At 34.6% G+C, this 13,648-nt stretch overlaps 1 protein-coding gene across 3 annotated transcripts; it reads left to right on the plus strand.

The window, feature by feature from the left end:
* The first annotated feature begins 2,043 nt into the window (after nt 1–2,043).
* Nucleotides 2,044–10,708, plus strand: LOC123527158 (uncharacterized). 3 transcript variants are annotated; one of them, XM_053523159.1, is made up of 5 exons: nt 2,112–2,166; nt 5,395–5,482; nt 7,726–7,948; nt 8,410–9,393; nt 10,330–10,708. In XM_053523159.1, the coding sequence occupies exons 3-5, from the start codon at nt 7,733–7,735 to the stop codon at nt 10,618–10,620; spliced, it is 1,491 nt and encodes a 496-aa protein (XP_053379134.1). In that variant the 5' UTR covers nt 2,112–2,166; nt 5,395–5,482; nt 7,726–7,732; the 3' UTR covers nt 10,621–10,708. The 3 variants fall into 3 exon arrangements, with proteins under 3 accessions (XP_053379136.1, XP_053379134.1, XP_053379135.1); XM_053523161.1 differs by lacking the exon at nt 5,395–5,482 and having other exon boundaries at nt 2,044–2,166; XM_053523160.1 differs by lacking the exon at nt 2,112–2,166 and having other exon boundaries at nt 5,397–5,512.
* The last annotated feature ends 2,940 nt before the right edge of the window (nt 10,709–13,648 follow it).

Here is a 13,648-nt window from a genome sequence, read left to right on the forward strand (position 1 = left end):
TTTCTGTTTACAAGATCTGAATTTTGTGCTCTCCCGGTCGCGGAAACTGATGATGAAAAAAGCTAAATTTGCCAATTTTCAAATCGCTGCAGAAAATTCCCTGCAAATGATAGCCCCAACAGCTATACGGTTTCATACTCCGGTAACACTGTAAAATCTGGAAATAAGCTCAAATATACCATCCGTACCGTTTTTTCACTATTCCAGTTTTCCTGGGGCTCCTGCTAAAATCACAACTCCACTTTCAGCTAGATCAGCGGAGGCATGTATTCGCATCTGCAAGTCATTTAAGAAATAATTTATAGCAAAAGAGTGCTTTAACACTATTTATGCACGATGGGTGGTTATACGTCGGGCGTAATAATTTCACGAGGGCGCAGCCCGAGCGAAATTATTTGAACGACGTATTATCCCCGAGTGTATAAATAGTGTTAATGCACGCTTGTGCTATAAATTATTTCGATTCTAATATGTACATAATCTCAAACACTAGTTAAAATATAGAAGCGCTCTTTCTTGGTCGCAACAAAAGTTTTGACGTCACCGCACGTAAACGTGACGTCATTCTAGCGTAAGAGTGATTTAACAGAGACAAGCATATTAAAATACGTCATAATTTCAACATCAAGGCTACTCAACTAATTTTCTTTAAATAAGTGAAACTCAATTCTAGCCACTGAAACTTCGATTCTAGCAATTATTCATTATTTTAAAGTTCAAATATGCTCTTCAATCTGTAAATTGCCTCTTATTTGTAATTTGACCCTGGCCAATTCGACACTAACAGCTGAAAACTGTTTACTGCCTCCATAAAGCTGAATAATTCTGGAAGCATATGCCCCTTTAACTTGCGAAATGAGTTATTCTATTGAACTGTGTCTGCACTGACAGCGGAAATTATATTTCATGAGAACAAAGAGCACTTATGCACATACGTTATTATTGTAAAAATCAATCATTGGAAATGGATATGTCAAACAAAAAATATTTAAAACAGTTGATATTTTATTTAGTATTTTGATGTACCAAAAACTGTTAATTGTATCAGTTGTACTATGTGATAAAAATGAAATTTACTTCATTTCCTTTTTGTAAATTCTAACAGTTTCTCTGGCTGTTAAACACCTTAAATGGCAACCACTACGGGAAATCTAAAAACACCACTGGCGCGGAAGCAAATGAGCCAACATGACAAATCAGATTGCCATGGAAAATGTCAAGCAGCTGAAAACTCTTGATTACCTCAACGTGGAAAATAATCTCTGTGTGCCCATATTTCCCCACGTTCATTCTTCCAGTTAAAGAGAGGGCATTGGGTATAATAGTCTGTCACTGGCTGTAGATGCAGATGGGAATATCCGGTTCGAGGGTAACTGTCTTAGCGGGCTCTGCCGAGTTACCACAAAAAAATTACCCGAGAGCCGGATATTCGCATGTGCATCTACAACCATTGCTAGATTATTTTTCTTGCATACGGCATTTTACCAAATAATTGAAAAATAAAACAAAATAAAATACTGTCTTTGTAGCACACTTTGTAACTCTTTCTTGTAGTACGAGAGCCATCTACCATTGGGTGTATAAGATGAGTTTGGCCGGCATGGTAAAGTCACTGGAAACGCAAGTCCGGTGTGCAAGAAAGAGCTACCATTCTCTTCCGCTACAAGTCTTCTGGTTGTCATATAGTCGGATATTTTTTTAAAACTATTAACTGTTAACAATTGAAACGATATGCTTTTCTTAAGCTAACTGATTTGTTGTTATTGTAGTACTTATTAAGTGTTAGTCTGAAGACCCATTTGTGCCCCCAAAGTCACTACAGAAAATGTCGACAATGTAATTTTAGTAAAATTTCCCTCGTTTTCGAAGCATGATGTGTGTACGTGCTGTGATGAGACCCATTGCAGTTTAATGGAAATTTACTTTATGACAAGATTAAGTTTGTCAGCACTTTAAAAAACCTTATCAGTTATAGAAGGAAATATGGTCACCTTAAGCTATACATATTACGCAGTTAGCACGTGGGACAGCGAGAAAAGTTGATAACAACTGAAATCGTAATGTGTTGTACATATTTGCTAATTTTGTTAAGGTTTTATCACCACGTATTCCTTCCTTAAACTGTGAAAAATAGCTGTAGCCATTGTCGGAATTATACCGAAAATCGTAAAGTTACATGAAAGTTTTTACAATTTAATCGCTTTTTTTCATGCATGAAAATCTTGTGATATCATGTTTTGTTTGAGACAAAGTTATGTTGCTTTATCCCTAATCTTTATTATATGAAATAAGTCCACAATACGTAATAATTTTATCAATTATTTGTCTAAAATTTTGTAAAATAACTATATACATTTGTATATAAACAAAAAAAAAAAAGGATAATAATTCCGTGAACGTATATTGACCCCCCTTATATATGCATCATATAACTTGAATATTAATGAAATATCTAATTTCCAAGATATGAAACTAAATATATGCCATAACTTTTACCACAAATTATTCTTGTAAAATCATATAAAATGTTTTGATCGAACATGTTTATATTTATAAACAGAACGCTGGTCGAACAGCGACGTTGCTTTAAAATATTAAAAAAGAATAGTTATGAAAGTGTATGTAACTCGGAAACGTATATTGACCCCCCTTATATTTAAAATATATAAAATGAATGGGAAGGTTTAATCAAGTTATATGTATTGGTGAATGTGAAAGTAGTCCTTCAAATGATTCTGTATATATTTAACATATAAAGTAAGCTGTATTTCTAAATATTTAGCAAATTATCAATAGCTGTTGTTTTAGTTTATATGTAAAGCACTACATAAGCGAATATTTCCGTTAAGTTATTTATTTATTCCACATAAGTAATCTGATCGAATGACATGTTTGATAATTATCCTCTATGCGCATTTATCAAAGTGTTATTTAAGTACGAAAAAACCAAAAACCTTTTATCAAGATTGTTAAATATCACATATTTTATGTATAAAAACTATTTAACAGCATTTTAAAAGAAGGAACATGAAATGGCAGAAACTAGACACCATAGGTTTCAGAGTAACTCTGCGATGTCTGAAAAGTATTTGTAGCGTTTTTCGTGTTGTCATGTCGGCGGGGCGAAAACACGTAAACTCAAAAGTAATGTATTTTGTCGTGTTTTCGTGTAGGCGGGGAGAAAACACAAACACTCGACAGATAAGGTATTTGTCATGTTTTCTTATTGGCGGTGCAAAAACACGAAAACACTACAAATAAAGGGCGCTAACACGACTTATTTATACCCACCAACACGAAAACTCGACAGATAAATTTGTCGTGTCGGCGCCCTTCTAAACGTCAAGTTTTCGCGTAAAATGTGTCGTTTTTTTTTTTTGCGTTTTCACCCCGCCGACACGAAAACACGACAAATTAGGTTTTTGTCGAGTTTTCGTGTTTTCGCCCCGCCAACACGAAATGGCAGAAATCATCCACGATAGAAACCAATGGCAAAGGGTTTTAGAAGCATTTTCTTTCTTTTCGAACGAAGAATTCAGAATTTATTTATATTCACTAAAGCTGCATTAGGAGATCTGAGATTTAAAAAAAAAATACAATAGTATGTCTGATGTCAGCTATCGTTTTAAGAATACAAAGTGTATGTATAACAGACCCGGTTCAAGAAATATTTCATTGGGGTGCGGTGGGCCATCTTCCCTCTTGACTGCAGGAAAACGCGCACGCTGGTGACGTAATTTTGTAATTATAAACGAATACTTAACAGTTGTTTATTTACAGTGATAAAAATCATCTTTAAAGAAGGGGTTATTTGTCTTCATAAAACGTAACTTCTTTCATTTGAGATTACAATCATACGTCAATATATACATCTGTTACATACATAATTCTGTTTATAAACATAAACATGTTCGATCAAAACATTTTATATGATTTAACAAGAATAATTTGTGGTAAAAGTTATAGCATATATTTAGTTTTATATCTTAGAAATTAGATATTTCATTAATATTCAAGTTATATGATGCGTATATAAGGGGGGTCAATATACGTTTCCGTAATGTAACAGATGTATATATTGACGTATGTTTGTAATCTCAAATGAAAGAAGTTACGTTTTATGAAGACAAATAACCCCTTCTTTAAAGATGACTTTTGTCACTGTAAATAAACATCTGTTAAGTATTCGTTTATAATTACAAAATTACGTCACCAGCGCGCGCGTTTTCCAGCACTCAAGAGGGAAGATGGCCCACCGCACCCCAATGAAATATTTCTTTAACCGGGTCTGTTATACATACACTTTGTATTCTTAAAACGATAGCTGACATCAGACATACTATTGTATTTTTTTTAATCTCAGATCTCCTAATGCAGCTTTAGTGAATATAAATAAAGTCTGAATTCTTCGTTCGAAAAGAAAGAAAATGCTTCTAAAATCCTTTGCCATTGGTTTCTATGATGTATGATTTCTGCCATTTCGTGTTGGCGGGGTGAAAACACGAAAACTCGACAAAAACCTAATTTGTCGTGTTTTCGTGTTGTCGAGTCGGCGGGGCGAAAACGCAAAAAACGACACATTTTACGCGAAAACTCGACGTTTAGAGGGCGCCGACACGACAAATTTATCTGTCGAGTTTTCGTGTTGGGGGTATAAATATGTTCTGTTAGCGCCCTTTATTTTTCGTGTTTTCGTGTTTTTGCACCGCCAATACGAAAACATGACGAATACCTTATCTGTCGAGTGTTTGTGTTTTCTCCCCGCCTACACGAAAAACACGACAAATACATTACGAGATATGAAACTTTTGAGTTTACGTGTTTTCGCCCCGCCGACATGACAACACGAAAAACGCTACAAATACTTTTCAGACATCGTAGAGTTACTCTGAAACCTATGGTGTCTAGTTTCTGCCGTTTCATGTTCCTTCTTTTAATGTTGTCAAATAGTTTTTATACATAAAACATGTGATATTTAACAATCTTAATAACAGGATATTTGTTTTTTTCGTACTTAAATAACACTTTGATAAATGCGCATAGAGGATAATTATCAAACTATGTCATTCGATCAGATTACTTATTTATGTGGAATAAATAAGAAACTTAACGGAAAAATTCGCTTATGTAGTGCTTTACATATAAACTAAAACAACAGCTTTTGATAATTTGCTAAATATTTAGAAATACAGCTTACTTTATATGTTAAATATATACAGAATCATTTGAAGGACTACTTTCACATTCACCAATACATATAACTTGATCAAACCTTCCCATTCGTTTTATATATTTTAAATATAAGGGGGGTCAATATACGTTTCCGTAGTGAAGGGCTAAAAGTTTTCCACTATCTATAAACTTATTAAACTTATATAAAAGAATTTTATTTAGACCTTGACAGATAAGTTGAGGATTGTATAAGTCTATGGTTAGCAGTCAGTCTGGGTTCCTGTTTGTGAACTGGTCCAAGTACACATAGGTATGGACTTTAATTGTATACAGATCTCAGGTTCGTATGCGGCTACCACTTAAATGTAATGTTCTTTTAATAAAAAAAAGTTTTGATATCTTACAAAATAAATTTATGATCAAATTTGTGAATATCACATAGTTTTAGCACACTACTTTTACATTTAATTTTCCTTCAGTGATAAGCCATGTTATTAAAGAAACTAGCATTCATTTTACAATAAGTTTCAGAATTGAGTCACATGCAAAACTGACAGGTTACATCTCTCCCCCAGGTTATTCCTCCTTTGACCACGTAATGATCGTTTTGACAAATAGAAATCATGACATGTATAATATAAACACCTATTAATGTGGTCACGTCGCGTGTTTCATGTTTACTCATCTAATGGGACGTTTTCCTTAAGTACCGCTGCTACTTCAGTATATTACTTTTGTTAGTATCACTCTGGCACTTACATAGTTTGTTAGAATTCTGTATGTTTGATACTCGCATATTTGATTAAAGAAAGTTTAGGACATGGGTATGGAAGGCCGGTGCGCCATGCTAGATGTCAAATGCTTAATGACAAATAGTGTGTGTAAAATGCTATTTGCTACATGTTTATTGTCAAATATTGATTGTCAAATGGTAATTGTCAAACACTAAATTCTAATTGTTATTTACGAAATGCAAACCAGTAAATGCCAATGCTTATTGTTATGTGCCCTTTTTAAAATAAAGGACTGATGAATTCATCCTTTAGATAACCATTGGCCTTTGTTACACAAGTTTGTCCTTATTAAAAAAAAATCTAAACGTTTTAGTGTAAACAGTTTCAGTTCAATCTTCCTTTGACTGAATGAACATGTTATCGCTTCGAACCAGACATAATTAAAAGTAACTTTTATTTGTTTAAAGATACAGATCATCAAGTCATGAAGTTAAAGAATTTCGGCGATTAGTGTTTCTCATTTAGCAATTTGGCATTGAGCAGTTGGCTTTTAGCATATTGCATTTAGCATTTGGCATTAAATATGTAGCATAAAGCATTTGGTAAGTAGCATTAAGTATTTGGCATTTAGCATCAAGTAATTGGCATTTAGCATTAAATATATTTCATTCATAATTTGGCAATTACAATGTAGCATGGCACACCGGGCAATTAACGTTAAAGAATAGAAGTTCTGTGTTAAATAACTGAGACTATGTTAGAGAATCATAAAGAAAGACTTAAAAGTTAGTAGAGTATCAAATAATAGTCTATTGAAGTGAGATACAATATTTTATCTAGCTATTAAAGTTTCAGGAAGTGTGGTAACTGTGTTTGATACGTGAAATCAAGATCAGTCTTGCAGTTGTTGCCAAAGTTATATGATTTCTGTTGATAGGTAGCCCATTATGACGCTTATTTCCATGCCGAAATTTACGATACATTCGGCTGACTGTCTTTCACTTAGATTCTTGAGTTGCTCAAGCTGGTCATTTTAAAGTTTTCAAATGTAGCTAGAAGGGCGATTTTGATTGCGACCACTTCACCAACAAGATTAAGAGGATAATATGTTTTAGTTTAATCTTTTCATCATTTAGTAAATGGGATATGTGCTTTTCATTTGTGTCTTTCCAGTTACCATTGTACTTAGGCGGACAATATGCAATTTGTTCTTGTTGCTAACATATGCAAGTTTCTCTGCCTGCAGGTTTCTTCACGTTTGAGATCTAGTTCCTGCTAAAACTTCCACTGCACCTTGACTAAATGTACCTGGTCCGTCCTTTTCTTTATATGAGCCGTGCCATGGGAAAACCAACATAGTGGGTGTGCGACCAGCATGGATCCAAACCAGCCTGCGCATCCGCGCAGTCTGGTCAGGCTCCATGTTGTTCGCTTTTAAAGCCTATTGGAATTGGAGAAACTGTTAGCGAACAGCATGGATCCTGACCAGACTGCGCGGATGCGCAGGCTGGTCTGGATCCATGCTGGTCGCACACCCACTATGTTGGTTTTCCCATGGCACGGCTCAAATAAAGAATGGTAAAAATGATGAGAGTTCTGCAAAATTTTGTCTAGTAATATCTTTATACCATTGTTTTATATCATACAATACACTATTTTTGAGGTCAATGGGAGATATTATAAAATGAATTAAGGATATCCCGGAATGAATTGGACATATCACATCATGGTGAAAATGTAGTTAAAAGTGTACATTTAAGAGTACCTTTAATTGTTGAGGTTAAGAAATTTAGCTTAACTATTCATTTTACTCTTAAAGTGATATCATGCTGGCTGCACATTTAACAGTCGTGCTAGGTCTAACACTTTGTACCTGCCCAGACCACGCAGTTGGCGCATGCAATGAAGGACAATCATGCACCACGGCTGATGGGAATATTGGCAAATGTTTAAGCGGACGATGCCTGAGTATACTGCCTATTGACATACGAGAGAATCTTACTTTTGTCATAACTGTGAAGTACCCAGATAAAATGCTTCAGGTAGGATATATTTTAATGTAAATAATGACGCACAATGCAAATAGCGACGTAATTAGAGCAATCGCACTTGAACACACGTAGAACATGGATTCATGTACATTGTACTGATAACAGATCTCGTTAAAAGCTTTAGAACGTATCTCTCGGTGCAAACTCATAGATATTCTAAAATGACTATTTTTGATTCATTACCGTACTTTAATTACATTAATTGTTGATTTTAAACGGTTGCCTGATTCACTAACATATAACTCTTTTCTTGTTTTCTAACTTTGTAGGCTTTTCAAATGTTTTTCATATCAGATCACCTTTTTACAAGTAGTCAGAGATTTAAGCAATTAGCAGATTGTAACTATATTTGTATAAGTGTATCTTTAATTTATATTTATCTTCAAGTGACAGTGTTTCCGAAAAAAATGTATGCGTAACTAAAGGTATATTATTGTTTCATACATTTACAGAAACATGGTGGCAGTAGTCTTTTCGTACGAGGCAATGGTCTTGGCTTAGAATGGATTAAAGGGAATCAACTTCAAAAGACGTCGAGCGACACTTGGCAAATAAACATTCACTATCAGTCCTCTTTAGACGGTTTCCAGTGTCAGTCATGCCAAGATAAGTCTTTCCTTGAACATGATCAGTTTCAGTATCGTATTCTTCTTGACGACAACCAGGACATGTTAGGAGCAAACTTTGCTGTTAATCTACCGTTAGCGAAATCGTCCAGCTATTTTAACCTTAAGCCGGAAATAACTGTTTTTCCATGGTTCTATTCTAAGTCTGGGACTTATGAAAATATAACCTTAGAATCTCCGCAGATAGGTGGAAATAGAACCATTTCTATATATTTTCCCCCAAGCTTCCACGAAAACACATACAAAATCTATCCCGTTCTCATTGTCACTGATCTCAAAGCCGGATATGCCCAGATTAAACCGTACGTGTTTGAAGAACTGATGTACCCACATGGAGCCACAGTGGAATTCGTTGTAATTGGCTTTGAAGACTATAAAAACTGCCGTACGACACTTCTTACTACGCCAGTTGGTTCAGAAATGTACTGTAAAGAAGGGACATACTCAAACCGATGTAACAACTGCTACTCGAGCACAACAGTTGATTACACACCCGCCTGGTTTCAAGTATTGAAGGATAAATGTGGATATCGTTACTTTACAGGAGGCAAAGCGGAAGATACTATAAACTTCCTGTTAGACACAGTGTATCCGAGAGTACAAACTATATCATCCAATAGACTCTCGACGAAACGTGACGACATTGGTTTCATGGGATATTCCAATGGCGGATTGACGGCCTGTCATGCGGCCTGGACTTTGCCGGAAAGAGTGGGTTTTGCGGCTTGCCTGTCTTCATCGTTCTGGTGGCCCTTTAACAACGTCACGTGGACAACTTGCGATTTCAATTTTATAAACAAAACTTTAAAGGTAACGTAAAACATTCTGATAAAGCAAACAGATATAACTCGGTTTATATATATTATATTTTATCTAGTTCATACTGTAAAATTCTCCGAACAAATTCAATTTAATATGTCCGCTTGAGCAATTATTTTATTAACTCATATGCGTTTCAATCGGATCATTTATTATTCAACATCAGTCTGATGAATTATTCCCTGCTTGTGTATTTGACACAAATGAACAAGACCATTTTTTTACGTTGATACAAAAATCTAACTGTCATCAAATCAAATTGCTTCATATAATATAGTTTTGATTAATGAATTGCTTTAATGCATGTACAGTAGGGATTTGAATTGATAAATTAATAAAATGCACTAGAGCACATATCATTCAGTTTAACCGAATTCAGGTTAAACTCTCTACTCGCAGATATGACTCTCCTTATACACCATACCTTCACGTGACCAGGGAATTCTGGGTCAGTTTATATAAACGCCCGTCTCGCCAGGTTCCAGTCTTTTCAATTCTGAGTCCACTGAACGACGTACAGTCATTGGTACTTTAAACAAAAAATTTAGTTAAAAAAACTTCTTTAATATCATAAAACTCTTGCGATCGCTGACGGGGCAAGAAACAACGTCGATACATATTGTATATTTTAAGTTGAAGTTTTTACTCAGATGCATTTATTAAGATATATTTTTACTAGTAATCCTAATCCAGCCATGGAAATTTTGTGCCAATCCTTAATGAACTAAAAATATATAAAACATGTATATTTAGTCATTTTTTGCTAGGTAAATTGGAAGCAATCAGTGAATTGCACATTAATAAGTTAGTTTGTATTTTACATAGTACATTGTATTTTGATGCATCAGTCAATTTCAATTACTTATTGTACTAATTAAGAAAAATAAAACTCGCTTCTGATCATTTTTCTGTATTGTTTATTTTCAGGACCCTAATTACCTAAAAAGCCGTCCACCACAGAAGATCTACATAGACGCCGGCGGCGCGGAGGCAAATGAGCCTTATATGACTAAGCAAGTTGCCATAGAAACAGCCGAGTATCTGGATTCGATGGATTACTTCACCATGAACAAGAATCTCTGGGTTCACATCTTTCCCGGAGAACATCACAGTTACTATTCCTGGATGAAAAGGGCATGGAGAGCGATGTCTGTTCTGCTGCCGGCACCCGGCTCGCCGGCAATGCCACAAGTATCGAGTCTGCCTATAGTTGGGTGACATGTTGCAATTATTTGTTCTACTGTACCAAATCTTAAACATTTTCACTTAATGTCTTGAGTCACATTAAATTCAGTCTGCGCGACAAGCTCTTGACTGTTACTCTTTAAATGAGTTAAACAAACTCTGTGTGGTGGCCGTAAAATGTCTTCCCATAATGTTGTTTCATTTTCTGGTCTTATAATATAATGGAGTCTATTAAGTCTTTATGTATAATAGATTTCCGTTTAAACCGTTTCTTGGGGACGTGAAAGGAAGAATTTTGAAAGAAAGTATATAATTATGTATCTTGTATCTGCAATGTTCATTAGCAGAAGTAATGGAAATGTTGATGAGTGCGGTTACATACTTGCATGTGTATGTGAAAGCTTTGAATTCCTTGTTTAATTTCAGTAAGCTTTTAAGGTGTCAAAGTGCAGACAATTGTCTGCTATTCACAAAATCGAGTCTGACATGTTTAACTATACTTGTATGTAGATATCGGTTTATTCATAGTCGCCGACAGTAAACTGTATGAGCGAAACCTCCAGTGAACTGTTTTAGAGAGGATAGTGCAAGATTCAGATGACGCTAAAATTCCAGAAGCTTCCTTGCTTCTTTAGCGTGCTAGGTGTGAAATACCCCTACGTGGAATACTTTCAAATGTTAGGGAACAGGTGCTCAAACACTCGATCCCTGTTTTCGTAGTAATATAGTATAACCACTGGACCACTGCGTTCATTCTGCTGTACCTGTAAACGCAAACTGAACGTTTGAATCTGTAGCAAGCAAAATTACCTGCTAATGTTTGCAGGCCTTCTTTGCTTTGTATTGTACTCAGCTGTAACTTATAGCCATATTTACAACTGTAATCTTTTCATTTTTACACCTGTAAGATTTTTTACAGCTGTATCTAATTTGCATAATTCGAAACGAAATCAATAACTGTAAACTATAGTTTACAGGTGTTTTGCAATAATCGCCACTGTAATTTCGAACATAAATACAGGTCCTTTATACCTGTACAATTTCGTACAGGATTTCTTTAAGGTACGAAATCCGAGATACAAAATTGTTTTAGGATGAATTGCAAATAGTACAAAAAGGCAATGTAATAAATGACCTGTAAAGTAAAGAATAATATATCCGTAAGAGTATTGTCTCTCTGTATAGTATCAGAATTAGTTATATGTCAATACTTTAGTTTTATTTACGTCTATGTTGAGATATAACATACTAATTTGTGATATAGAACAACGTTAAAGGTAGCTAATCCTAACCCTAATGACTAAAGCGTAAATAACAGATTAACTCCCTTTACACCAGAACCAGCTGTTGTTTATTCATATCAAATCCCACTGGCTCTAGAACAGGAACAAATTTCCACTGTGCATATAATACCCTACCACTAAGTATACTATAAGAACCATGGTCATGAACGGGAATATAGTTATACTCACGCATTCTTATATAAAACGCGCAGTTCGGTAAATTTATCGCAAAACAATCCCCATCTAACATTATATTCTCTAAAATATGCTTTCAAAGTCGCTACTTGTTCCTTAACTTGTGGTCGTGCTTCATACTTTTCTCATCCATTGTGACATTCCTAGACAATATATCTGTTTGCCTTTAATGACAATTGTATAATGGGCGGCGAAGCTTATAGACGGATGCTTACATTTTTTAACTTTGTGCGCATACACTTATAAAGCTGACATTGAAGAGTTGTGTGAAACGCTAATCACTGTATTTTTACTTTTTAGGCAAATAAAAAGTGGGTGCATTTATTAGGGGTCAAGGAAGCATTTAAACTGGGGTATATTATAATACAAGAAGTGAGTATAGTCTCAAAATACACACAGGAGTAATTTTAGAACATGCAAATATTGACAATATCAGAAAACTATTGTTGTCCTTTTGCAAAAAAAAAAAAAAGAGTAGGAATGCATTTGTTTAAGGGGTGTATATACTGATGTGTAAAGTAGTACATGTATTTCTTAACAGGAAATATAGAAGAGATATCTAATCAATATTTATGTTTTGCCAATAAGAAGGGGTGAGGGTGTGGTGCTATAATCACCGGAAGAGGCAACGTTCTCACTGGGATATATGGTAGTAAAGGCATATCTTGACGATATGCATAAGTTCACTTAATAGCAATGCAGTCCCTTCTTTGCTCTTGGAACTGTTAAAGGAATTATCTGTTTAGCAAAATAAAGCAATTTGTAAAATTTCAAAGGGCCATAAATCTTAAACCAGGCATGGTGCATGTCTGTTCTGACAATATGGTCTAGTTCATTTTGCAGTTAAACTTTGAGTCTGATATGTTGAAAACTGCGAGAGGAGTGTTTTGCACAAGGCTTGTATGAATATTGGGCAATAATACAATATTCTGCAAACTGTCATATGGCTTTAATGCAAATTCTCTTCATGATGATATATTTCAGTATGTTTTGTTCATATTCTTCCAAAACTACTAAGCAGGTTATCCGGGCAAGACTTATATTAGCAATGCACAATATATACAGCATTGTATTCAAATTATATAACATAAGTGAATCGAATTTCGCATTTAAATGAGGTTAGATCTTTCCTTATTATTTGATTTCATATTAACTTTAGGTACTCGGTGCTTTTTAACAAATATATCGTCACGTGTCTGCATTCTTAGAAATAGACAAATTTGGATTAAGGCCAAACTGTATGATATATAACTGTGATAGGTATCATTTAAATGTATAATGCAGAAAAAAAAATCTATAATATTTGCGCAACTATCATCAACATTGTGATTTCCCCATAGACACCCACTTCGAACTTGTGTGATGTTTTGATATTTTGAATTAGTCTAGCAAAATATCAAGAACAAGATATATTTATTTTTCCGAATTTCTTATTATTTTCTGAAGTTTTAAACGATAAATACTGGATGAACAAGGTCTGCTAGGTTAAACTATTGTTGTTCATATTTAATGCGAATTATTATGAGAAAAATGAGTAGATTCGAAGAGTTATATTGCAGTTTGTCGACACTTTTGGCAACAGC

This window comes from Mercenaria mercenaria, chromosome 14 (genome assembly GCF_021730395.1).
Source record: "Mercenaria mercenaria strain notata chromosome 14, MADL_Memer_1, whole genome shotgun sequence".
Taxonomy (NCBI): domain Eukaryota; kingdom Metazoa; phylum Mollusca; class Bivalvia; order Venerida; family Veneridae; genus Mercenaria; species Mercenaria mercenaria.

Coding starts and splice junctions, on each gene's coding strand:
- LOC123527158 (XM_053523161.1), top strand. CDS start 7,733: ATGCTGGCTGCACATTTAACAGTCGTGCTAGGTCTAACACTTTGTACC. Junction 7,949..8,409: donor ACCCAGATAAAATGCTTCAG/GTAGGATATATT, acceptor ATACATTTACAG/AAACATGGTGGCAGTAGTCT. Junction 9,394..10,329: donor TTATAAACAAAACTTTAAAG/GTAACGTAAAAC, acceptor GTTTATTTTCAG/GACCCTAATTACCTAAAAAG.